Source organism: Rhinopithecus roxellana, chromosome 5 (genome assembly GCF_007565055.1).
Source record: "Rhinopithecus roxellana isolate Shanxi Qingling chromosome 5, ASM756505v1, whole genome shotgun sequence".
Taxonomy (NCBI): domain Eukaryota; kingdom Metazoa; phylum Chordata; class Mammalia; order Primates; family Cercopithecidae; genus Rhinopithecus; species Rhinopithecus roxellana.
This window is the reverse complement of record NC_044553.1, coordinates 10,881,008-10,908,202: the sequence shown is the minus strand read 5'-3', so window position 1 is coordinate 10,908,202 and position 27,195 is coordinate 10,881,008. Positions and strand designations below refer to the sequence as shown.

General features: G+C 37.8%; 1 protein-coding gene across 1 annotated transcript; it reads right to left on the bottom strand.

Moving 5' to 3' along the window:
- Positions 1–214: 214 nt before the first annotated feature.
- On the bottom strand, positions 215–27,195 carry CGRRF1 (cell growth regulator with ring finger domain 1). Its single transcript, XM_010372050.2, has 6 exons — positions 26,948–27,195; positions 14,553–14,692; positions 8,234–8,411; positions 7,948–8,095; positions 995–1,102; positions 215–768 (listed from the first exon to the last, which is right to left on the bottom strand). Exons 1-6 carry the CDS (start codon positions 27,049–27,051, stop codon positions 448–450), a joined length of 999 nt encoding a protein of 332 aa, XP_010370352.2. The 5' UTR covers positions 27,052–27,195; the 3' UTR covers positions 215–447.

Genomic DNA, 27,195 nt, shown 5'->3' with positions numbered 1-27,195 from the left:
CCATTTTATAATTCACTGAGAACAGTCAAGAATTATATCTTGTATTTATGATTTAAGAACGAGTATTTAAAAACTATGACCTGTATTTATGTAACTATAAGGGACATTAGATCTTAAGACTTTAACCTCCTCAAATTTTCAATGGATTGCCTTTCAGAATGATTTTTCTAATTAACGTGAGAGGAAATCTAGCTAATAAAAGGCCAAACTCAGATTCTTTTCAAGAGTTGAATGAATTTTTATGTATCAACACAGATGAATTTCAGTATTCATTTACTAAGCAGAAAGGAATAATCAATTTTTATCATCCATGTACCATACAAATATGAAGTTAAAATAGAATTTTCATTGATGGCCAATACTGTAGATTCCATGTTATAATGAATTCCAAGATCATCAATTTCTGCATCTTTAGTAGAAAGTGTACTTTTCAGTGTTACAATGTCTTCAAAGAGTCTTCGGTTTGTCTTTATCTTGCTCTTTTTGACTGCAAAGTGCAAAAGATTCCTGAACAAACTGCCTGCACATTGGGCACTGCTGAAAATACTTCACGCAGCCATCACACAGGCAGGTGTGTCTGCATGGTAAGAGCACCCAGTTCACAGTCCCATTCTGGCAAACAACACAGTCCTTGCTGTTCTCCTCCGATGGCTCAACTTCACTTTCAGAGAGTCCCACCTTTTCCAACAAACTTCTGTCTGTGTTTTTTTCTTCTGAAGAGGAATTGTTGGAGGGAGTGAAATTATTATTTGCAGACATGAAAAGTTGCTGAAAATCAAAGACATAAGTTTAAAGATTATTATAAATAACAATTACTCTTTAAAACTGGGAGTCATAAGATGCTCAAAATTTATGAGCTAGCAAATCCAATTGCAAAGAATAGTTATCTTCTATAATTATTAACTGAAAAATATAATCATCTTTTCATAAATGGCCATTCTTTGAAACTCTGTAAACAAAAGAGACAGAGATAAGACTACAGAGTACGACTTACCTTAAGATCATGAAATTGACCTTGAGCCAAGAGTAAATATTGATACAATATTCTGCAGGATAGTTTATAAGTCCTATCAGGAATATGAATCACTGACACCATGGAAATCTAAAATAAAAATTGAACACTGGTCAGTACTTAAAATCTTTACATTATTTCACAAATATGTGAAAAATGATTTTCAACTGCTTCTAGACACTTTGTCTTCTGCCAAAAAAAAAAAATGCTTCTCAAAAATAAAAGGCTGATAAATTAGAAAACTTGCATCGATCTGATTACATTATAATCACTGCAGAGGAATCGGTTACTGACATATTTTTGGTAGAGTTATTTTAATTGTACTCAAATTTACAAATTTAATGTGATCACAATGGACAAAGGAATCTTTGAGAGGACTAAAAAAGGAAATGAAGGAGAGGAATTAAAGTCAGTATTAAACAGTCTTTTAAGAAGCTTGGACGTACGGGGACCAGAGAAAACACTTTTGTTTAGAGAGCTACATGCAATGACTCTAAAATTCTCATATAGAGAAATGAATAAAAAAGAACAGCTAGAAAAATACTGAAAAGAGAGAGCTATGAGGGCGACTAGCCCCATCAGATAATAAAACAGACTACAAAGCCTTTAAAATTAAAACAGTATGGTACTGGCACATGAATAGACAGATGGATGAAACAGGATAAAGAGTCCAGAAACAGACCTAATTATGTATAAAAATATAATAAAGGTGTCATGTCAAATCACCAAAGAGCTTTTTTTTTTTTTTTTTTTTTTGTTGAGACGGAGTCTCGCTCTGTCGCCCGGGCTGGAGTGCAGTGGCCGGATCTCAGCTCACTGCAAGCTCCGCCTCCCGGGTTTATGCCATTCTCCTGCCTCAGCCTCCCGAGTAGCTGGGACTACAGGCGCCCGCCACCTCAACCGGCTAGTTTTTTGTATTTTTAGTAGAGACGGGGTTTCACCGTGTTAGCCAGGATGGTCTCCATCTCCTGACCTCGTGATCCACCCGTCTCGGCCTCCCAAAGTGCTGGGATTACAGGCTTGAGCCACCGCGCCCGGCCACCAAAGAGCTTTTTTAATAAACAGTATTGGGACAACCGGATAGCTATGGGATAATATATATAATTAGAAGCATTCCTCATAAGAATAAACTCCAGATGCATAAGAGATCTAAATGTAAAAAATAAAACTGTACAAGTACTAGAAGAAAATGAATAAATTCCATTTTAGTCTTAGTGTAAGGAAAGACATTAACTATGACTCAAAACCCAGAGTAAATACACTTGACTATATAAGAATTAAAAATATATATGATAAAAAGCACCATAAACAAAGTCAAAACACATGACGAACTAGAATATTCACAAGGTGTGTCACAGATTAAAGGTTAATATTCCTAATTTATGAAGAACTTTTAAAAACTGAAGAAAAATGGCCAAAATCCTATAGAAAACTGGGCAAAAGACATGAACAGACAATTCATAAAAAGATATAAATATGAAGCATGACCATATTAAAAGATATTTAATTAAAATTAATACTGCACCACTGTTCACTCATCAGAGTGACAAAAATTCAAAAGCTTGTCAATGAACTCTGTGGAAATACACTCTCATATATTGTTGGTGGAAATTTTTTTTACAAAAAGGTACAATTCCAATGGCAATATCTAACAAAACAACATGCATTTACACTTCAACCATACAATTCCAACAATATTAAGATATGTATATACGGATTATTCAGCATAAGATTATTTGTTACTACAGAATACTAGAAACTACCCGAATGTCCAAGCACAGGAGATTGGCAGAATAACTATGGAATATGCATAGCATACACACAGTGAGGTGCTATGCAGCTATTTAAAAAAAAAAAAGTGAAGATAATCTCTGCAAACTGGTGTGCAGTGATTTCCAGATTTTCTGAAGTGAAAAAAAGCAAAGTACAAAACAGCATACATAGCATAGAGAATGTGCTATCTTTTGTGTAAGAAAAAAGAGAAAATAAAAAATGGCGGATAAATCGGAAAACAACAATTATCTCTAAGGACTGGGGTGTGTGGGAATGGAGTGGAAGGGATACGGAAGAAAACAACATGAGTATATTTCTTGGTAAGGTTTTCTGACTTTTGAGAGAATCCAAGTAATCTATGGACACAGTTTGACTACAAACCCTCAGTTTTGGCAGGAAGCACAGGGAAATGGCAGTTTGAACACCAAAATAATTAAATTCAGTCATGAGTTATAAAACACTGGGGGAAAAATTCATGAGGCCATAGAGACAACAGATAAGCAAACAAACAAATGGGAGAGACAGGAAGTCTCTTGCTTGTTGTAGAATGCCAAGAACTGACTGGAGGGAGGGCTGGAGTTGGAAAATAATTATTTTGCAACCATCACAGTAAAGATGAAATCTGGCAAGAATCATCAATGGATGTTAAATCTAGGACAAAATTTCTTTTTTAATAAAAAGCAGGATATTTACATGATCTTACAATGCCTCCTCACAGACCAAGGGGGAGAAAAAAACAGAAGAGTGTAGAAAGCAGATAACACCTTGACTAAGAGATCAAAATTAACATGAATAATTAGAGAAAAGAGCATTGCATGCTTCTAGAGGTGGCACTCTGAAAACGACACATCACCCGGGCAGCTCACTGGCTGCAGCTGCATAATTTTGATCTGATCATAAGAAAAATCAGACAAACAAAATGAGAATCTTTTAATTTACAAAAAGGGTATGTGTGTGTGTGTGACTATACCCTTCAAAAATGCTCATGTCATAAAAGACAGAGTATGGAAATGTTCCAGGCTAAAGGAAGCTAAAGATCCATGACAAATACAAAGTCTGGCTCTAGACTAGAACCTGAACTGGAGAAGAAAATTGGTTGTGAATTGGATAAAATACTGTATCAATGTTAAATTTATAAAGAAGATGACTATACTGTGTTTATATAAGAAAGCATCCTTATTTTTAGGAAATATGCATTGAAGTATTTAGGGGTAAAGAATCATCATGTATGCAACTTATTCTCAAATCATTGATTTAAAATATATATACAATCATATATATGTGTATGTATAAACATATGGGCAGGCTGGGTGTGGTGGCTCAAGCCTGTAATCTCAGCCCTTTGGAAGATCACGGTGGGAGGACTGCTTGAGCTCAGGAGTTTGAGACCAGCCGGGGCAACACAGTAAGACCCTGTCTTTACAAAAAAAATTTTTTTTTAAATTTAGCCTGGCACAGTGGTGCATTCCTGTAATCCCAGTTGCTTAGGAGGCTGAGGCAGGATGATCACTTGAGCTGTTAATGACTGTGCCACTATATTCCAGCCTGGTGATAGAGCAAGACCCTCTCTCCCTCAATCAATCAATCAACACATACATACATACATACATACATACATACATACATACATACATAAATGGGCAAACAATAATGCAAAGGACAGAAATGTTAACAATAGGAGATCCAGGTACAGGGTATATGGGTGTTCTTTTCTTTATTTTTGCAACTTTTTGAAATTATGTACAAATAAAAAGTTTTAAAACCCTACATTAGTTGCAAAAACACAATATTCTTTACAAGCTTATAAAGATTTATTAATTTAGTAATGACATCAGAGGCTTTTAATACTAAATCAAAATGACAGGGTTAGTAGAAAATAGTAGTTACCACTTCATACTAACAATTTTGTTGGCTGGGAGCAGTGGCTCACACCTGTAATCCCAGCACTTTGGGAGGCCGAGTTGGGTGGATCACGAGGTCAGGGGTTCAAGACCAACCTGGCCAACATGGTGAAACCCCATCTCTACTAAATATACAAAAATTAGCCAGGCATGCTGGTGCGTGCCTGTAATCCCAGCTACTCAGGAGGCTGAGGCAGGAGAATTGCTTGAACCCAGGAGGCAGAGGTTGCAGAGAGCTGAGATCGCGCCACTGCACACCAGCCTGGGCGAAAGAGCAATATTCTGTCTCAAAACAAAAAAAACAAAACAAAAAACAAGCCAATTTTGTCATTTGATTTAATATTAAAAGCCTCTGAAGCTATTATCATACTAGTTATATATGTAGCTATGGGTAAATATTTGATATGAAAAAAATGTTTGAATATACTATTAAGTGAAAGCAGGTCACAAAATAGTATAAAATGTATCATTTTAGCCTGTTTTTTAAAAAATTATATATATAAAGATTTGGAAAGATACAAATATTCACAGTTATTATTTTTGGATGATAGAATACAGATTATTATATTTCTCTCCTTTTGGCTTATCTACACTTTCTAATTTTTTTTCCTGACACAAATGTATTATCTGAATAATACAGAAAAAAAGCCAATGTAATTAAGTAAAAATGAAAAAATGTTAAAGTCAAAATTTTGTAGTAACAATTCCTGCTTTCCTTTTTTTAACCTAAAACAACAAACTGGTTCCTAATTGTACTACCTAAATATAATTCTTTGCTGTTAAAATAAAAATGATATTTTAGTAATAAGTTTTTTAAAAAATATATAGTCCCTGACCCACAGATAAAATACTCAAAAAACACATGTGAAAAAGAAATAGGAAATGGTCCATTTGCTTTTAAAATTATAAACAGAGAACATTAATACAAAATACACTAATAAATATATTTGAGTGCCAATATTACCCCCAATCTGAGAAATGAGAGACAAGAGAAGCAAGGATTAACAGAAAAAAAGGAGGGAGCCCACAGATGACAATAAAAGACATTCAAAAGGACCCAGACACAGAGACATACACAAAGTACAAGAGAAGACGGCTGTTAACCCTTGGGAGACACTCAGGCTCCCCTATGGGAATAAGCCTCCCATAACTATAGCTGGGCCACACAGTCTTCATCCAGTGTGATCAGGGACCTGATAGCAAACCCTTCTCTGGCCTACAAGGCCACTGAACTGAAAACACACATACACAAAAATGGTTAAAATGGCAAACTTTATGTTATATATATTTTACCACACAGATACACAATCACTCCCTGTTTGGACAGGGGGGAAAAGTTAGAAAAAAAAAAGACCCTGAGCACCTAGAGTAGACAGCACTATCAGTGAAGGGAAAAGGAATGCAAGGGGGAAGCTGGGAGGGAAAATGACTGCGATATGATCCTTTGGTGTTGAACCAAAGGAAAAAGGAGAACAGAACCCAAGAAACTTAGAAGAGAGGGCACATACAGTGGGGGCAGAAGGGCTTCCTTACCCAAGCACACAGGGTCAAGAACAAAGAAGCTGGAAATAGGAGACACCAACTTAACATGTTTTATTTATCTCTAACTGAAACGGAGAGAAAGGAGGGAGGAAGCCAGAAGGCCTGTCATGCACACTAAGGTACATGCAATGTACAGCTAAGGTGTTTTGCTGTCAAGCTCTGTGAGGTTCATTAACACTGCCTAGTATGATTTTTTTTTTCTTTTACTTATTAAACATTTATTGAACCCCTATTATGCCCTAGGCACTGTACTAGGTTCTGGAAATACACTACTGCTGGTATGACTTTTGTATTTTTATTGTATATATTTAAGGTATACAACAGGATGTTATGATATATATATATCTAGTGAAATGGTTATATAATAATGCAAATTAATATATGCATCATCTTACATAGTTACTTCCACTTTTTTTGCATGTGGCAAGAGCACCAAAAATCCCAAAAGCAATATCATATTAACTATAGTCCTTGTGCTGTACATTAGATCTCTAGACCTGTTCATTTTATATATCTGCAACTTTGTCTCTAGTGACCTACATATCGCCATTTCCTTCCCCTCTGCTCCCCATGACTTGGAAAAAAATAAGCTGACCTCAGCTCAATGGAACTTCAGTTTGAAAATATTAAAAACCAAAAACCTAGATGCTTAACTGCAAATGAGTAAGGAGGGTCTAGATTTCCGAAAGAGTCTGCACCTTCCAAAGCTCAATGTACACTTGTTGCAGGAAGATATTCCTGCTAAAAATAAATACACTCAAAAAACAAAAACAAACAAACAAACAAAAAATGCTCAGAGTCAAGCCCTTGTTCCACATCTTACTGCCTGAATGACTGGGATTTTTCTTGACTCTGTTTCAGTCTGTAAAAGGAGAATATTTGCCTTGTCCTAAGAAACCAGGTTGTTGGAAGAAAAAAATAAGTTAATGTTTGTGAACGTACTTTGCATATTACGAAGTATCACAAAACAATGTTACCATATGTTTATTAATGAATAATCTATACTAAACACTTTAAAAAAATAGTCAATTGTGTGTAAGGACATTTTTACCATGATACAATTTCATTAAAAGTTTATTTCATGTCTAAGTTTCTATTATACTCGGATGATTGTCGAAGTTTCAGTCCTCTTAGATCTCTAAGATACTTTTAACTTCCTAATAGGAATCAACTACCAGACTGAAAAACTACTTAGCACATAATGAGAAAAGGAGATTATTATAATTACTGAAAATACAGGGACCAGACATGTAAGATATACGTGTAGCAGGGACTTTGATGGAAACAAGGTGACTGCAAGCAGGCAAAAAAAAAAAAAAAAAAAAAAAAAAGAGTGGATACTATCTTAAAATTGAGCCCTTTAGATCATTATTATGCTTATTTATTCAGTGCTAAACATGTTCAGAATAAATATGCTTCCCAACAGACTGTTTCTACACAGCAAATATGACAGAATACAGAATGATGAAATTAACTTAATTCAACCATTATATATCTTTTATTTTCCAAATAAAGTCATATTACTGTGATCCATAAGGCAAAAAATGAGTCATACTCTGAAGGTACTGTTACACATATAAAAACTAAATAGGTATATAGTTTCTAAGCCAAATGCACATCCTCAGAAATTAAAACAAAACTTTTTCTATTTATCAAATAATGAAGAACCACCATTCAAATCACTTAAAGGTAATGCTTCCAAATTTTTCAGTTACTTACAATATCATAAATTTCCCGGTCATCCTCATCAGCTAAGGTCAATAGCGCTACCAATGGATAGCGAGATCTGGGCACTGTGCCAAAGTCTTCAATTTTAGTATCTCTTGGTAACTGGCAATATATTTCTTCTTTGCTGTCCTTTTTAATACTTTTTGAAAATGTAAAGGCAAATTGCCACTATAACCATAAGAACAAAAATATACCAAAAATGATCAGTAAGTTAGCACACTTTATCCATAAGAAGTCTAAGTTTCAGTGCTGATGGGTATATCAGATAAAAGGATACAAATACTGTTCCTGATAGAGATATTCACTATACAGAGCATCTTCTAATGCTTGGGGAGTGCTTATTCTGAAGCAATAAACATGCTTCTGCAGAGCTTCATATAATTTTTGAACACTGCACCCCCAGTAGCATGTAAGACGACTGTCTTCAAGGCAATCTGTTGTCAAGGTTATGCCAGCTGTAAAATACAAAGGAGAAAAAATGAAAGTGATTTAATGTAACTTCTAATACAATCATACAGGGTGAGTAACAAAAGCTTCCTTTTCGATGCTGGCCAGGATGATGGCAGTTAAAAGAACTTGTTAAAGGGTATGCCTCCTATAAATGTCTGAGAGTCTCAGTAGCATTGATACATGACCACTTCTAATCATACTTAAGCAAAAATTTTAATTGGTAGGAACTTTGCATAGGTAACTGGAGCAGGTTTTAATGTCAAATTAGAGTAGAGTACTATATTTTATTCATTTAATCCTCATTGATGAACATTTGGGTTTATTCCAGCATTTTGCTATGATAACTAATAGTGCTACAATGAATAGCCTTATACATACATCTTTTCACATTTTTGCTGGCAATACAATAATAAATAATCATTTTGTGTTTGTTTTTTCTTTTTCAACGTTTTAAAATATGCATTTTCTGTTTTTTCCTTTCCTGTCTACCTCCAGCTTTTTTAGTACTCTACAATAAAGTACTAAGGAGCTATTAAAAGTGAATAGGGAGGCAGAGGTTGCAGTGAGGCAGAGGTTGCAGTGAGCCAAGATCGTGCCACTGCACTACAACCTGCGCGACAGGGTGAGACTCTGTCTCTTTAAAAAAAAAAAAAAAAAAAAAGAACTGAGGCATATCAGAATATCTGCACATACTATTATGAAATGATCTTCAGAATATATTAGTAAATGAAAAAAAAGCAAGGTAGAGAAAATTAAATATATATGCTACTGTTTATTTCACAAGAATGGATACCCATATATGTGTTTGTTTACATTAAAAAAGAACAGGCTGGGTGTGGTGTTTCATGCCAGTAATTCCAGCACTTTGGGAGGCCAAGATGGGCGGATCGCTTGAGCCAGGAGTTTGAGACCAGCCTGGGCCAACATGGCAAAACTATGTCTCTACAAAACACACAAAAATTAGCTGGGCATGGTGGCATGCACCTGTGGTCCTAGCTTCTTGGGAGGCTGAGGTAGCAGGATCACGGCTGCAGTAAGCCAGGATCACGCCACTACACTCCCACCTGGATGACAGAGTGAGAACCTGCTTCAAGAAAAAAAAAAAAAAAGAACAATGGAAGGATAAGCCTTTTAAAACTCAACTTACAGCTTACAGAACATACAAAACTACCCTGTTTACTTGCTTTGTAAAAAGAAAAAAAAGCCAGAGTTACTTAAAAGACTTGTTTATAGACTTTGTATACTTAATTAAAGTGGGAAGAGTATCAGAGACCTTTGACAATTGGAGATTAATCAGATTTTAAAATGTCTCTGAAATTAATTTAAAAAAACTACAGAATCTACAAAATTATACTCTCCATAATCTTTTACAAACTTGTCCATTACATAAACTGAGGGGAGAATGTAATGATTTCCACTATCAGAAGATAATGTCAGTACCCCATCAAAACTATTCTCCCTTTACTTTTTCTACTTTTTTTTTTGCAAAGAGTTTCCATTTTTATGTATTTTTTTTTTTTTGGCTTCTAAAACTCAGTACACACACAACATCATTTGAGATCAATAGATGAATAGCCTTAACAAAATTGGGACACAGCTGTAAACCAGAAAATTCAGAATCAAAATAAGTGAAGCACCTGGGTGTGGCATCTCTCAAACTGTCCTCACCCAGACTATCTATAACAAGCAAATAAAGCGGTGTTTAAGAGACAGCCTTGCAAAAAAGTGAAAAAATAAGGACTGTAGAAAATGTGCTACGCCACTAAAAAGGGAGAAACGATGGGGCGGAAAAGCCACAAACCTTCTTGAGGAAGGATCCCTGTGAGAGAAGAAGATCCCTGTGTGTAAAAACAAGGAGATCATTCATGAGAATAATAAAGCCAGAGTATTGGGAGATGAAAGTGTTAGGTTGTAGGGAATGGAGGTTCACAAACGCCTCCAAACATGCCTTGTACATTGTGTTTTTTTCCTAACCCTTTTGCTTTAATGTTAAAAAAAAAGGGTAAATAAGCTAAAATATAAGGAAGCTATTTACAAAAAGATAGCAGAATTTCTGAATCAAATTCAACTCAACTAATATATACTGAGTACCTAATTTACAATTTCATTAAAGACTCTATATTGCAGACATGGAAACACAAATCCAAATATATCATTACATAATAACAACAACAACAAAATCCCAACAACCCACCCCTAGGTAAACAGAACTAAATGACTAAGATTAAAATGGATTCTCTGGTTTTCTTTTTTTTTAAATTATAAATTTTAAAGTATGGCCAGGGCGCGGTGGCTCACGCCTGTAATCGCAGCACTTTGGGAGGCCAAGGCCGGCGGATCATGAGGTCAAGAGATTGAGACCATCCTGGGTAACAGAGTGAAATGCTGTCTCTACTAAAAATACAAAAAATTAGCTGGGCATGGTGGCAGGCGCCTGTAGTCCTAGCTACTCAGGAGGCTGAAGCAGGAGAACTGCTTGAACCCGGGAGGCAGACGTTGCAGTGAGCCAAGATTGCACCACTGCAATCCAGCCTGGGCAAGAGAGCGAGACTCCGTCTCAAAAACAAATAAATAAATAAAAATAAAAATCTTAAATATAAATAAAAAGCACGTGTGTTGTTTTTGTTTTTTGAGACAGGGTCTTACTCTGTTGCCCAGGCTGAAGTGCAGTGGCGTTAGCTCACTGCAGTCTTAACCTGCCAGACTTAAGCAATCCCCCAGCCTAAGCCTCCTGAGTAGCTGGCACTAACAGGTATGTGCAACCACGCCCAGCTAATTTTTGTATTTTTAGTAGAGATGAGGTTTTGTCACGTTGGCCAGCTGGTCTTGAACTCCTGGACTCGAGGATCCACCCGTCTCAGCCTCCCAGAGTACTAGGATTACAAGCATGAGCCACCACGTGCCGCCTCTGGTTGATTTTCAAGTTAAATCAGGTCCCTAGATTATTCACTCTTCTCTGCTATATGTCAGTTTGGGTACAGTGGTGAAAAAAAGATTTTTAAACTATCTATACACCAAATGAAATAACTTTTTTAAGTGTCACAAATATTGTTACAGTATTATTTTAATGTTCTGTGTAGACATCTTTAATGATACCCACTATTCCACAGTTTAAACAAATGAATTTTACTCTGCTAAGTATAATTCCTATCAAAATCCTTCTCTTTATTTCCCCATACGAGGAAGATAATAAATGATATGCATTGGTATTTTAAAAATTAAAATATTTCAGTATTCATGCTGTACGTCCGCACATTTAAAGAATTTTTCATGACTTCAGTAACGCCACTGTTGGTTAGCACCTAGTGTGCAGGCATAGCTAAGAGGGCTACTTACTGGCTAACTTTTCATTTGCCTCAAACATTTGCAGGACTGGCTCTATTTGTGACTATTTCTGCCTGAAAAGCAGATTGATGGATTTCCTCACACTTTCTGCCTCACAAGTGCCCTGTGTTTTGCTCATAATGTATCAGCTCTTCTTAGTTTTTCAGTGTAGTTTCAGACCTGTGGAACTGTACTGCAGGAAGGAAGGCCTTGCAGTGGGTAGGTGTTTCATTGTGGGTCCTGCTCAAGAGCCAGATGTGACATTGTAGCAGGTTCTAGCCTATGGCCACAGAGGTGGGAGGTTATTGAACCACCACTATTCTGTACACTTTATTTTTTATTTTATTTTTTGAGACAGAGTCTCACTCTATCACCCAGGCTGAAGTGAAGTGGTGTGATCACAGCTTACTGCAACTTCGACCTTGCGGACTCAAGCGATCCTCCCACCTTATCCTCTTGAGCAGCAGGTGTACACTTTAATCAGTAATCAGGCATGCACAACCAACTACCTTTTAAACAAATTAGTTTTCTCTGTGTCATATCTTAAAATTTGGTTTTCCCACGTGAAAAAATGTCAGAATGAACTGTTATCTATTACAGGGATGGAGTGGGGAGAGGAGTGGCCGAGATCCTAGTTTCCATCAATTCACAGGGTAATAGTATTTACAGCTTAAGAGGATGAATAAGAAATTCTGTAATTTTGGGGGCCAAGAACAGTGGGTCACGCCTGTAATCCCAGCACTTTGTGAGCCTGGGGCAGAAGGACTGCTTGAGGCCAGGAGTTTGAGACCAGCCTGGGTAACACAGCAAGACCCCATCCCCACAAAAAAAATTTTTTTTTTTTTAAATTTAGCCAGGCATGGTCATGCACACCTGTAGTCCCAGCTACTCGGGAGGCTGAGGCAGGAGGACCACTTGAGTCCAGGGTGTTGGGGCTGCAGTGAACTATGATCACACTACTGCATTCCAGCCTGGGTGGAAGAGCAAGATCCTGACTCAAAAAACAAACAAACAAACAAACAAACAAGAAAACCAACATATATTTTTCCTTACAAATCAAGATTTACTTAAGCCTGATGATCTATATTGACTAAGTAAACTGACTTCTGACCAGTTATTAGATTCTGAGAGTTAGAGGCAGGAAGGATGAATAGACAAGAATGGTCCATAGACGCAAGGGAGCAGGATATTGCAAAGGAAGGTCAGCTCTGTAAAATACTAGAGAGAGAGCATTAACTCAGCCCTGAAAGACTCCCACTGGATTTTATGACTGCTGGGGGTCGAAAGTGCAGGGCAGAAGTCGTAGAAAGCCATTTCAGTAAAGGGATACAGGGAAAAGTCAGACTGCACTGCACTGCACTGAAGAGTAAGAAAGAAGCAGGCTAACAGAAGGCAAATGCAAACAGCTTCTAAGAAGCTGGCTGTGAGGGGAAGAAGAGAAATACGGCAGTAGCTAGAATAGGATGAAAAGCAGAGAAAGATCTGGTTTATTTGTTTTCAAGAAACCTGAAATGTAAGCAAGTATAGAAGGGACAGGGTCTCGGTCCAGAAAAAAAGCTACAGAACTGTATCTAGAACTGCCTACTCTTTATTTCTATTGAACTGTCACAAAAGAATTTCAAAGTCCAAAAGTCCAAAACTGAATTCATTGCCTTTCTTCTGAAACTTGCTATTCTTTCCGTACTCTTCATTTTGTAAAAGGATCTGGCTATGGAGTACCCACAGGAAGAACCTGAGTCTTCTTAGACTCCTCTCTTACCTGTCCCATCCTATGCTTTAGCCATAACTACTGTTTCTTTAATGTATCACTCCACTTCTCACCCAAGAGGTAAACACTTATCTTTCAAGATTCTACTTACTCAAAAAAAAAAGAAAAAAAAAAAAAAAAGGAGGAATGAAGAAAAAAAAATAAGACAGATCCAGCATATTCTTTTTTATGAAGGCTTTCCTGAATATGCCTCTTCACCTTAACAAATTTAACCATCTCTTTCTTTACAATTCTAATGGTTCCTATATGGTCCTGCAGACAACTTATTTTTCCAAGCAAGTACAAAAGCAAACAACTGCCATCTACAGAATAACATGTTATATCAAAATATTTTTACCAAAATACCATAGTTTCAGATTAAATGACAATCATTCTGGCCACGTGCAGTGGCTTACAACTGTAAACCCAGCACTTTGGGAGGCCGAGGTGGGTGGATCATCTAAGGTCAGCAGTTTGAAACCAGCCTGATCAACATGGTAAAACACAGTCTCTACTAAAAAAACAAAAATTAGCCAGGCATGGTGGCACACGCCTGTAATCTCAGCGACTTGGGAGGCTGAGGCAGGAGAAACGCTTGAACCTGGGAGGTGGAAGCTGTAGTGAGCCGACATTGTGCCATTGCACTCCAGCCTGGATGACAGAGTAAGACTGTCTCAAAAAAAAAAAAAAAAGGCAATTGTTCTTCAAAAGGTTTGCAACCTTACATTAACTGTATTTAGAGATAACACATCATTTCTCACTTTACTACACACCAATAAAAATGGCATAGTGTCCTAACAGACTTCACTATTAACACCTGTAATACTTCATTCTGCTCCTTTGTATACACATCTACCTCTGTTTACTAGGTGATAAATTCTTCAGGAGTAAAGTTTGTAACTTCTTAATCTTATCTTTATATCTGTCATATACAGTACAGCACCTGAAACAAAATAGTTGCCCAACAAATGTTTGTTAAAAGTCTAATGAAGGAAAAGAAATAGAGAAAGAAAATAAAAGGGCTAAAAAAAGAGGGCAAACAATGAGAGAAAATCTTTGGAAAATAGCCACCAACTTGTAATTGAAGCTGAAGATGGATTAGTGATCTCTAAGCCAAAAGGATTCTTGACTTGTCTCATTTGCTTTTTGAAAACTCTTGTGCTGAACTGAGTCTCTTCTGAATTTCTCAGAATTACTGGAACATCCCAACCAAACCTAAAAAAAGGTAAAAAATAAAATTATTTTAACAAATGTTGAAACTTTGTTATGTGTAAAATCTGTTGTGCTTCATTGGCTATTCCTTTTAGCATTAAGTGTCAGAAAAAGAGGTTAAATTTCTCAATTTATGTTATTTTAGAGATCCCACAGAACTGCAAAACAGTTGGCCCTCTGTATCAACCAACTGCACATCAAAAATATTTGGGGACAGGGGGAAAAATAAAAAATAACAATAAAAAATAATACAAATTCAAAAGCAATACAGTATAACAACTATTTACACAGTATTACATTTTATTAGGTATAAGTAATCTAGAGATAATTTTTACTATGTAATGTTATATAAGGGACATAGGCATCCTAGAATATGGGGGTAGGAACCTTAGAATGAATCCCCCTTGGATATCAAGGAAGGACTATGTATTGTTCAGCTGGCTGAATCAACATATTCTTGAAAACAAAGAGTTCTATTGTTAACACTGTTGATAACAACAAAGGAGAATGGAGATTATACATAAATTATACTTAATATAATAGCAAACACATGAACTTACTGAATTTTTTTAAATGTGAAAAAGAAATATATATTCAAGAGGCAGACTATTGGCCGGGTGTGGTGGCTCATGCCTGTAATCCCAGCACTTTGGGAGGCCAAGGCAGGAGGATCACTTGAGGTCAGGAGTTCGAGACCAGCCTGGCCAAAACATAGTGAAACTCCATCATTAATAAAAATACAAAAATTAGCTGGGCATGGTGGCGTGGACCTGTAGACCCAGCTACTTGGGAAGCTGAGGCAGGAGACTCGCTTGAACCCGGGAGGCAGAGGTTGCAGTGAGCCAAGATCGTGCTACTGGACTCCAGCCTGGGCAACAGAGCAAGATTCCATCTGTTAAAAAAATAAAACGAAAAAAACGCAGACTAATATGACTTATGGGACAACAGAACTTTTTTTTTTTTTTTTTGAGATGGAGTTTCTCACTTATTGCCTAGGCTGGAGTGCAATGGCGCGATCTTGGCTCACTACAACCTCTGTCTCCCGGATTCAAATGATTCTCCTGCCTCAGCCTCTCAAGTAACTGGGATTACAGGCGCCCATCACCAAGCCTGGCTAATTTTTGTATTTTTAGTAGAGATGGGGTTTCGCCATATTGACCAGGCTGTTCTTGAACTCCTGACCTCAGGTGATCTGCCCGCCTCAGCCTCCCAAAGTGCTAGGATTACAGGCATGAGCCACCACGCCCAGCCAGGATAATGGAACTTTTAAAACACCAACTATAGCTCTTCATTTCTATAGCTTCTACTTTTAAATTTCATGTAAAAATGTAAACTCTGACAATGCACATGGAACAGAATTCAAAGGAAAATGAAAGGGGCTGAATTCAATTCCTAAAAAAATTAAAAAACAGCTAGTTTACTCAATTTACATAAAATAATCTAAAATTAATATACACCAGTTAAACTAGGAAACTTTAGTTTAAGACAGCACAGTTAGGGGCCTATTTGATGCACTCCCTTCTCTCCAAACACATATCAGTGATAGACAAAAAATAAAAAGAAAAACTAAAGAGACCCCACAGATACCTGAGTCCCATATGCTTTAAGAAAAAAAAGACCCCGCTGAAATGAGTAAACAAACTGTGGTATATTTAAACGAAAGAATAGAAGTATTCAGCACTGAAAAGGAACAACTTATTGCTACAACCAAATGGATAAATTTCAGAAACATCGTGCTATGCATAAAGAAGCCTTACACAAAAGAATAAATGCTGTATGCTTCTCTAATACAAAATTCTAGATCAGGCACAACAAATTTATGGTAGAAATAAAAATAAGAACAATGGTTGCTTCTGGAAGTACAGGAGTAGGACTGACTGGGAAAGAGCATAAGAAAATTGATGGTAATGTTCAGTATCTTGACAGAGGCTTAAGTTGTATAGATGATGTGTTTGGTAACACTTGGTAAATGGTACACTGAAGATTTGTACATCTTGGCCAGGTGCGGTGGCTCACACCTGTAATCCCAGCACTTTGGGAGGCCGAGGCGGACAGATCACAAGGTCAGGAGATCGAGACCGTCCTGGCTAACATGCTGAAACCCCGTCTCTAAAATACACATACACACAAAAATTAGCCAGATGTGGTGGTGGGTGCCTGCAGTCCCAGCTACTTGAGAGGCTGAGGCAGGAGAATGGCGTGAACCTGGGAGGCAGAGCTTGCAGTGAGCCGAGATTACACTATTGCACTCCAGCCTGAGCGACAGAGTGAGACTCCATCTCAAAATAAATAAATAAATAAATAAATAAATAAATAAATAAAAAGATTTGTATATCTTATATGTAAATGTTACTTCAAGAAACTATAAACAAAAACAAACACTGAACTCTAGTCAGTAATATGTAATGTTTTAGAACTTACAGGTGAAGAGTACAACTTACTTTGAAGGGCATCATGAAAGAAGATAGACCAATGTGTGGATACACGAGTGGATTAATGTGGACAGATATGTAACGGAGAAATTACAATAAAATGCTGATGGTAGAATCTAAGTGATGGGCACATGTGTGTTCACTGTGTAATTCTTTCTAGTATTCTGTATGTTTGAAAATTTTTATAATAAAATGCTGGGAACGAATACCTTTATGGATCCAAAAAAAGCAAAGAAACATAAAGTAATGAGTAAGGCTATGCCATGGTTTCATGGTTCTCAGTCTGGCAGCAGACAGTGGCAATAAAGCCTTCATGTATTAAGGAGACCAGCATAGGCTGTCTACTCCAGACAAGGGCCAGAGCTAGGTTTATAACTTGGAACCAGGAGCTGGATTAGGTCGATACTAATATAGGCAGAATTGTCATTATAAGACTTGGTCCTAGGCTGGGTGCACTGGCTCCTGCTTATAATCCTAGAATTTTCGGAGGCTGAGGAGGGAGGAATGCTTGAGCCCAGGAGTTTGACACCAGCCTGGGCAACAATAGTGAGACTCCATCTCTACAAAAAAAAAAGAAAATAGAAAATTAACCAGGCATGGTGGTATACACCTGTGGTCCCAGCTACGTAAGAGGCTGAGGTGGAAGGATTGCTTGAGCCTGGGAGGTCAAGACTGCAGTAAGCAGAGACTGTGCCACTGCACTCCAGCCCGGGCTACACAGAGAGATTCTGTCTCAAAAAAAAAAAAAAAATAATAGGCCAGGCACAATAGCTCACGCCTGTAATCCCAACACTTTGGGAGGCTGAGTGGGCCGATCACCTGAGGTCGGGAGTTCAAGACCAGCTTGAACAACATGGAGAAACCCCATCTCTACTAAAAATACAAAAAAACTAGCCAGGCGTGGTGGTACATGCCTGTAATCCCAGCTACTTGGGAGGCTGAGGCAGGAGAATCGCTTGAACCTAGGAGGCAGAGGTTGCAGTGAGCCAAGATCATGCCATTGTACTTCAGCCTGGGCAACAAGAGTGAAACTCTGTCTCAAAAACAAAACAAAACAAAAAACAAAAACCTAGTCCTGTACTGGAGGTCTAGGAATCTGGGTATAAATAACTATAAAATGTTTTTGCAATCTATCCATCTGACAAAGGTCTAATATCCAGAGTCTATAAGGAACTCAAACAAATTTACGAGAAAAAAACAACCCCATTAAAAAGTGGGCAAAGGACATGAACAGACACTTTTCAAAAGAAGACATTCATGCAGTCAACAAACAGATGAAAAACAGCTCAACATCACTCTGATCATTAGAGAAATGCAAATCAAAACCACAATGAGATACAATTTCATGCCAGTCAGAATGACGATTATTTTTCAAAAATCTAGAAACAACAGATTCTGGCAAAGTTATGGAGAAAAATAAATACCTTTTTTTTTTTTTCTGAGACCGAGTTTCGCTCTTGTTGCCCAGGATGGAGTGCAATGGCACGATCTCAGCTCACCGCAACCTCCACCTCTCAGGTTCAAGCAATTCTCCTGCCTCAGCCTCCCAAGTAGCTGGGATTCCAGGCATGTACCACCACGCCTGGCTAGTTTTTTTTTTTTATATATATTTTTAGTAGCGACTGGGTTTCTCCATGTTGGTCAGGCTGGTCTCAAACTCCCAACCTCAGGTGATCTGCCTGCCTTGGCCTCCCAAAGTGCTGGGATTACAGGCATGAGCCACTGCATCTGGCCTAAAAGAAACACTTTTGCACTGTTGGTGGGAATATAAATTAGTTCAACTATTGTGGAAGACAGTATGGCAATTCCTCAAAGATCTAGAGGCAGAAATACCATTTGACCCAGCAATCCCATTACTGAGTATATACCCAAAGGAATATAAATCATTCTATTATAAAGATACATGCATGCATATATTTATTGCAGCACTATTCACAATAGCAAAGACATGGAATCAACCCAAATGCCCATCAGTGATAGACTGAATTAAGAAAATGTGGTACATAAACACCACGGAATACTATGCAGCCATAAAAAGGAACAAGGTCATGTCCTTTGCAGGAAAATGGATGAAGCTGGGAGTCGTTATCCTCAGCAAACTAACGCAAGAACAGAAAACCAAACATTGCACGTTCTCACTTATAAGTGGGAGCTGAACAGTGAGAACACATGGACACATGGAGGGGAAACAACACAGACTGGGGCCCGTCAGGGTGGGAGTTGGGGGAGGGAGAGCATCAAGAATAGCTAATGGATGCTGGGCTTAATATCAAGGTGACTGTTTGATCTGTGCAGCAAACCACCATGGCACACATTTACCTATGTAACAAACCTGCACACCCTGCACATGTACCCCAGAACTTAAAAGTTGAAGGAAAAAATAAAATAAAATAAAATGCTCAACTAAAAAAAAATAATAATAATTGTAAAGTGGATACACAGTGAGGGTGATAACAAAGGGAGAAAAATAACAAAACAAAACAAATCTTCCACTAAAATTTAGGTTGAAAACTAAAGTTTCAAAACACACAAGTCTAACACTGAGAGACAACCAATAAAATTAACAAATGGAATAAAAATTCACTTTCGATGACTCTGATTTTATAAGAGTTGGGTAAGACTGCTCTGTCCTGCCTAACAAAGCTGAAAAGCAAGCCTCTAACAGACTAAACTATTTCTGAGTAACTTAACAGTGACCCAGAATAAAGCTCAAGAATATTTAGAGGAATACAAAAATATCCAGCACCTAGTAAGGTAAAATTCACAATGTATAGCATCTGATTAAAAAAAAATTAACAGGCATGCAAAGAAGCAGGAAAATATTACCCACAATGAGGAGTAAAACTCTATAGAAATAGATCCAGAAATCATACAGATACTTGAATTAGTAGACAAGGATATAAAAATAGCTCCTAGAACTATATTCTATATGTTTCAGAAGAAAAGTAATGACTGCACATATGATATAGAGGCATGGAAGATATTTAAAAGGCCTAAATCAATATTTAGAGATGAAAAAGATAATGTTTTAGATTAAAAATATAGTGGATGAGATTAACAGCAGATTAGATAATGCACAACAAAAGATTAGTAATCTTGAAGACAACATAATAAAAAGTACTGAAATTGAAACACAGAAAGGAAAAAGACTGAACAACAACAACAAAAAGCATCAGTAAGCCAACTTTTAGGCAGCCATGTAACTTAAGTCTTAACATATCACTGAAGTTTGCAGAGGACAGATAAAGTATTTGAACACATAATGGCCAAAACCTTCCCCAACATGTTGAAAACTGAAAACCTACAGACCCAAGAATCTCAATGAGCTCCAAGCACAAGAAACAAAGAAAATTACCTAAGGTACATAATAATCAAATTGCTTAAAACCAGTAATAAAGAGAAAATCCTAAGAAAAAGAAAGAAGATACGCTACAGTAGCCAAAGAAAAGGAAAAAAAGATATACTACACATAGCGGAACAAAGATAAGAATGACAGCTTTTAAATATTAATAAGAAGTAATGGAAGGCAGAATATCTTTAAAGAACTAAAAGGAAAAAAACTTGTCAGTCTAGAATTCTACACCTATATTTTTCCAAAGCAAAATAAAGACTTTGTCAAACATAACAAAAGCTAAAAGAATTCATCACCAACAGACTTGGACAACAAGAAAAATTAAAGTATGCCTTGGGAAGAAAAATGATACCAAACAAAAATCTGGATTGATACAAAGAAATAAATAGCAGTGAAATGGTAACTACGTGAGGAATTATAATGCTTTTCTTATATCTCTTTAAAATATGACCTGAAGGTAGATGGTGATAAGTTAGAGACACATAATAAACTTTAAAGCAACCACTAAAAAAAGTTATTGCTAATAAACCAACAAAGGAGATAAAAATGGAATCACATAAATTATGTAACTAATGCAAATGAGGGCTGAACAAAGGGGAAAAAGAAACAAAAAACAGACTAGCAAAATAAAAGAGGGGAAAAGAAACAAAGAACAGACAAAACAAACAAAAAACGAATAGCAAGATGGTGGAATCAAATCTAACAATATCAATAATCACATTAAATGTAAATGTTTTAAACTCCCTAGTTAAAAGGCAAAGATTATCAGATTGGATAAAAACATAAGACCTAGCTATATGGTGCATACAAGAAACCCACTTTAAATAAAAAGACAAAAAGTGTTTACAAGTAAAAGGATGAAAAAAAGATGTATCTGCTAACACTAATCAAAAGAAAGCTGAAGTGGCTTCATTAATACCAAACTAGATCTCAGAGCAAAGACTATTACCAGGATCAAAGAGGTCCATTTCAGAGTGATATAAGGGTCAATTCATCATGCACACAAAATAATCCTAAATGTTTATGAACCTATTAATAGAACTTCAAAATATAAAGCAAAAACTGATACAACTGCCAAGAGAAACAGATAAATCCACAATTATAGTCAGAAATTATAATACTCCCCACCACTTCAATAATTGATAGCTCCAATATATAGAAAATCATTAAGGACATCAAAAACTTGAATAACACTATCAACCAATTTGACTTAATTGACACTTATAAAACATCTCGCCCGGCTGGGCACGTTGACTCACACCTGTAATCCCAGCACTTCGGGAGGCCATGGGCGGATCGTGGAGGTCAAGTGATCGAGACCATCCTGGCCAACATGATGAAACCCTATCTCTACTAAAAATTAAAAAAAAAAAAATAGTTGGGCACGGTGGTGCGCACCTGTAGTCCCAGCTACTCTGGAGGCTGAGGCAGAAGAATTGCTGGAATCCAGGAGGCGGAGGTTGCAGTGAGCCAAGATCGTGCCACTGCACTCTAGCCTAGTGACAGAGCGAGACTCCATCTCAAAAAAAAAAAAAAAGTCTCACCCAAAAATAGCAGAATATATGTTATTTTTAAGTGCACTAGCACATTTACCAAAGAGAGAATATATTTGGATTATAAAACAAGCCTCAATAAATTTACAAGATGTCAAATCATAAAAAGTATGCTAACCACAATGGAATCAAATTATAAATCAATAAGATATATTTTTAAAATTTCCAAATATTTGGAAACTAAATAACAAACTTCTAAATAACTTAGAGGTCAAGAAAAAAATCAAAAGGGAAATTATTTTAAATCATGGCCCAAATAAAAATGAAGACGTGTCAAAATGTGGGGAATGCTGATAAAGCAGTACTCACAGGGAAATTGGAAGGCACTAAACATTTCTGTTCCATCTCCTAGAAGAGATGGCCAAATACGGCATGTTCTCACTTTTAAGTGGGAGCTAAATGATGAGAACTCATGAGCCCAAAGAAGGGAACGACAGATACTGGGATCTACTTGAGGGTGGAAGTTGGGAGGAGGAAGAGGAGCAGAAAAGATAACTATTGGGTACTGGGATTAATACCTGGGTGATGAAATAATCTGTACAACAAACCCATGACACGAGTTTACCTATGTAACAAACCTTCACATGTACCTCTGAACCTAAATGTTTAAAAACAACAACAACAACAGAAATCTCAACATTACAAAATACAGATCACCGATGAGTCCAAGTTTCAAGCAACCAAACAAGTATGAGTTAATGCTTTAGATGCAGAATTTCTTGAGAATATACCCAGATCAATAAATATGATCTGATCTAGAGTTACATTCTATTCTCTGGCTTACAATCCATCCTCACATATATTCCCCAGGATACCACAGATATAAGTTAGCAAAATTTTGCAATTCTTTTCAAGGACAGACTATTTCCAGTCAGATCAGATTTTGTCCCTATACTAGGCAGCATGCAGAGATCTGGGCCTCATGACAAGATAATAGAGGCAGGTCTTAAGTGTGGATAGCCCTTTGCAAAGCAACTGCCCTAGGTGAGGTTATTACAGGATCTTCAAGCAAGAGAAGGCTAATTTTCTCACACATGGAAAGTAAGCAGCTTCTATCAACAATGGAAGCTCAGAGTGACTGGAGTTTTTTCAAGATTCTCAGCTCTGTCCACGTCTACGTAGATGTCCCCATTCCAAGTCTCAGGGTTCTACTTCTTTCCAATCAATATTCTAAATGAGACACTGACAAAGGTCAGGTAATTTTATTACTAGTGCAGTTAAAACTGTGTTCAGGCACCTGTCACCATGCCTGGCTAATTTTTGTATTTTTTGTAGAGACCGAGTTTTGCCATATTTCCCAGGCTGGTCTCGAACTTCTGGGCTCAAGCAGTCCTCCTGCCTCAGCCTCCCGAAGTGCTGGGATTATAGGCAGTGAGCCAAGATCATGCCACTGCACTCCAGCTCAGACGACAGAGCAAGACTGTCTCAAAAATAAAATAAAATAAAACTATATTCAATTTTTAGCAAGTCTTTCTGTGGCTACACAAAATAAAGTGCTTTAGAACCACAGAAACTTTCTGATTCTCTAAGATTTGACCGATCTAATGCTTTGAAGACCTGAGTTTGACATTTTCTTTCTGTTAGTGCTCCAGTGAACACAGAGGCACCCATCTCACTTCTTTCTCAGTCCCTGTAGTCATTACTGCCGTAACAGTCAAGCACTTTAGCCACTTGGTCCTCCAGCACACAGCTTCAGAAATAATTTTGTCACAGTCAACCAAATGTATTAATTTGATTGTGATGCCACTACATGTTGTGGGTTACTTAGATGATTTCCCATTGGCAAAGAGCTAAAGAAATTACCAAACCAACCCCCAAATTCTATCTTTGAAAGTTTTCTCACCAGGATCCCATTCTTAGTGACAATTTCTTTATCAGTCAGGGTCCATGCAAGAATCTGAAAATGCATCCATTATTTTAACAGAGAGATTTGATTTGATTTTTAAAGTTGCCAGCATCAACATCAAGAGAATTTTCATATGAAAAATGTTAACCATATGTTGAAGAACTGAAAAGGCAAAAACTGGACACTGAGTTACTACTTATGTGATAAGACGTAGTAACAGCAAGAAGCAGCTATCACTCCTAGGACAAGGGAACAGAGAAAAGAGAATAAAGATAATTTACTATAGTTTAGAAATGTGGAGGCGAGACTCTGTGGAGCTCAGGACTCAGATCTGAGGAAAGGATACTGGTATCTTTAAGGGAGTGCATAAGGCTGATTCTAGCAGAGTAGGAAAGCATAAACTGGAACAAGTGGGACCAAGTATTAATGCCAGAGTGAGGCACTATCGTGGCAAGTGACAGACAAGAAAAGGAATCAACAGGAAGCAGCAAGTCCCTTCATCCTCTTCCAGCCTTCCAGCCTCCCTCCCTTGTTGGCAAAGCCCCATAGGCGGTCAGTTTGCAAAGAAGAAATGTAGTTTAGAGTTCTGCCCTAGATTCACAAAGCAGAGGGGTGGTATGAAGTTGAGGTCAACAGCTTAATAAACTGTAGTCAAGAGCAGGCCAGGAGTAGCTACTGGAGTCATGGTCCCTGATTATTTGAAACTGTTAAAGGATGTAAATGGACTTTTGGGCTTCTTTGTGCTCAGTGCCTGACAAAAGCTATCAGAGATCACAGAAACCACTACATGGTGAAAGAAAAATACTATATTTCTAGTTGCATGCTTCTTTGCTATTGCTATTGGAATTTCAATAATCATATGCTCCTGTTCTTTCTCCACTCCCACACAGTGCAGGCGGACATAGCCAACAGTGGAAGGAAGCAAACAGTGAAAAACTCAAGAGCAGTACTAAGGGAAAAACGATGACAGAAAACACATGAACAGTAGGGATGGTATTATGGGAGGTTAAAACAAAACAAAACAATGACAAGGGTGAAAAACATGCATAGTAACTAGTTTACCCTTCTGATGGGGTACTATTAGAAAGACGTTTTTAATAGATTTAGATGGTGTCCAAGTTTTCATCATTTCTAGTCAATAAATATGTGGCCTTGGCTTAAGTTCACAAAAAAACATAGTAAAAAGTTTATCTACATGGGCAAAGCTAACTCAGATGGAGAAAAGGGTTGTGTTAGGCACATGATGACTGGTTAGGCCTAAATTAGGATGGAAGTGACTGGTATTTACATGGTCTTGTGGCCTTAGCAGTGCTTAGCTCAGACTTCCAAACGTTCTATGATTACATGGGCTTCCACTCTTGTAAAAGTCTTACCTAAATGGGGTGATTTGGCAATTATTAAATGTTCAAACCAAGTCTTAAAGCTGGCTGAGCCAGGATTTAAACCTATGTCTGTCTGACTCCAAAATCTGTCTGTTAACCACTACAAACATGAGGCTCCTGACTATCCTCTTCCCAGTACTAAAGACTGATATCTAAGATATCTAACTAGTTGGCCTATTTAAAATAAAATTTAAAGCACATAAGGCAATTATCAACTAGCTACTATTTTCCTTAGTGGAGGAAAATTATGCTTCATTAAGAGAATAACACTAACATTATAGTCATTTAAAAATCTTGTGTTAAGACTGCTTTTTCCACATGGGCAACACCTTCCTAATTTCAATTACAAACTTTTGTGTAATGAACATTAGCAATGAAATCTGACAGGTCAAGAATAACCAACTGTGTTAAGATTGGTCTTTGTTTTCCAATCTTACCCCCACATGTAAGGAACGGGTATTTCCAATCCTCATCCACATACAAGGCAAGGAATTCTACGCTGTATTGCTGGTAGGGTGAGGAGCAGTGTGGTCCTGTTAAAACTTCGATCACTTCCTAAAGATGGCATATATTTTCAGAAACTGACACGGGCCTGTGTTCTTTAAGGCAATCACATATATGTGACCAAAGGCTATTTTAAAACTCGTTTTACATAGCCTTCTTTATTCACTAACATGTTCTCTGCCCCTCTGTTGATGCTGTCTTCTCTGAAATGCCTTTTATTCCCTACTATAAACATTTGACTCCATTTATTTTTCAAGATGCTCATTCTCCAAAATCCAGCTCATGTCTCTCTTCAACTGAGTCCTCTCTGACCTCAGACCATGGCAGTTATCCACTTAGAACTGCTGTTTGATCTTTTTGTAACTATTATCTTCTCAAAGGGACTTTGGAGGCTGCGGCCTAGAAAAACTGTTGTGGGCTAGTTACACGGTTTCGACTCGCTGTTATTTACAAGGCTTGTCTAAACATGATACAATAGCATCTCCTCAAAATAGAAATTGAACCTCTAGGCTAGAAGAATCGCTCAGCGGTTATCTAACAGACCATTCTCTTGTCTCCAATAGGCAACTGTCTACCTTCGGTGTAACTTATTTCTAAGGTCTCTTCCAGCTCTAAAATTATGATTTTACAATTCTATCGACAAAATATTACTTCAAAACGTGTGCAATGTATATAGAAACCATTAAATTCTCAAACGGTAACAGTTCAGTTACAAGTTACTCTGAAGGATCTGAGGCTAAGGGCTCCATTCAGGTCAGAATCACAACCATTAACCTCGCTTACTATCCAGTCTGTGCACTGTAGCACAGGTGACTGACTCATCCTGGACACACAGTAGGCCCGAATCCAGCACAGAAGCCTACTAGAGAAGCACTTTCTCCCAACACCAGGCCCAAGCCCTTCCTGGCTGCTTTATCGCCTAGAAACAAAGCTGAGTAAAACACTCCAATGCGGTACCACCCCAAGATGCCCCAGCGACGCGGACCACACGGTGATGCAGGGCAGTGACGCAGGTGCAGGGTCCACTTTGTTTTCCTTCCAGAGAAAGTCGGAGTCCTAGGCACCTGGGGACACCGAATCCCCGACGTCCTCCGGCCCGCGGCCCTCCAGCTCCTGTGCCCACTGCAGGTCGTCGCGACCCCACTCCCGGGGTGTTCGCCCCTTCGTCTCTCACCCCTGGGACACTTACCATCCCAATACCAGACCGGTGGTCACGACGAAGCAAGTAAAGACCACCGCGATGTAGAAAAGTGGCGAGTATTCATAAAGCGTTACCAGAAACACCGCAGCCATCAGGGTCTCGCTCTGGACAGAGCCAGGCTCAAGCCGCGTAGCCCAGCCCAGCCCACCCCGGCAGAGCCCAGCCCGCCCGGCCAGGGTAAAAGCCACTACGGTGCGTCGGAGCGGACAAACTTTGTAGGTCCGCACTCGCCTGGA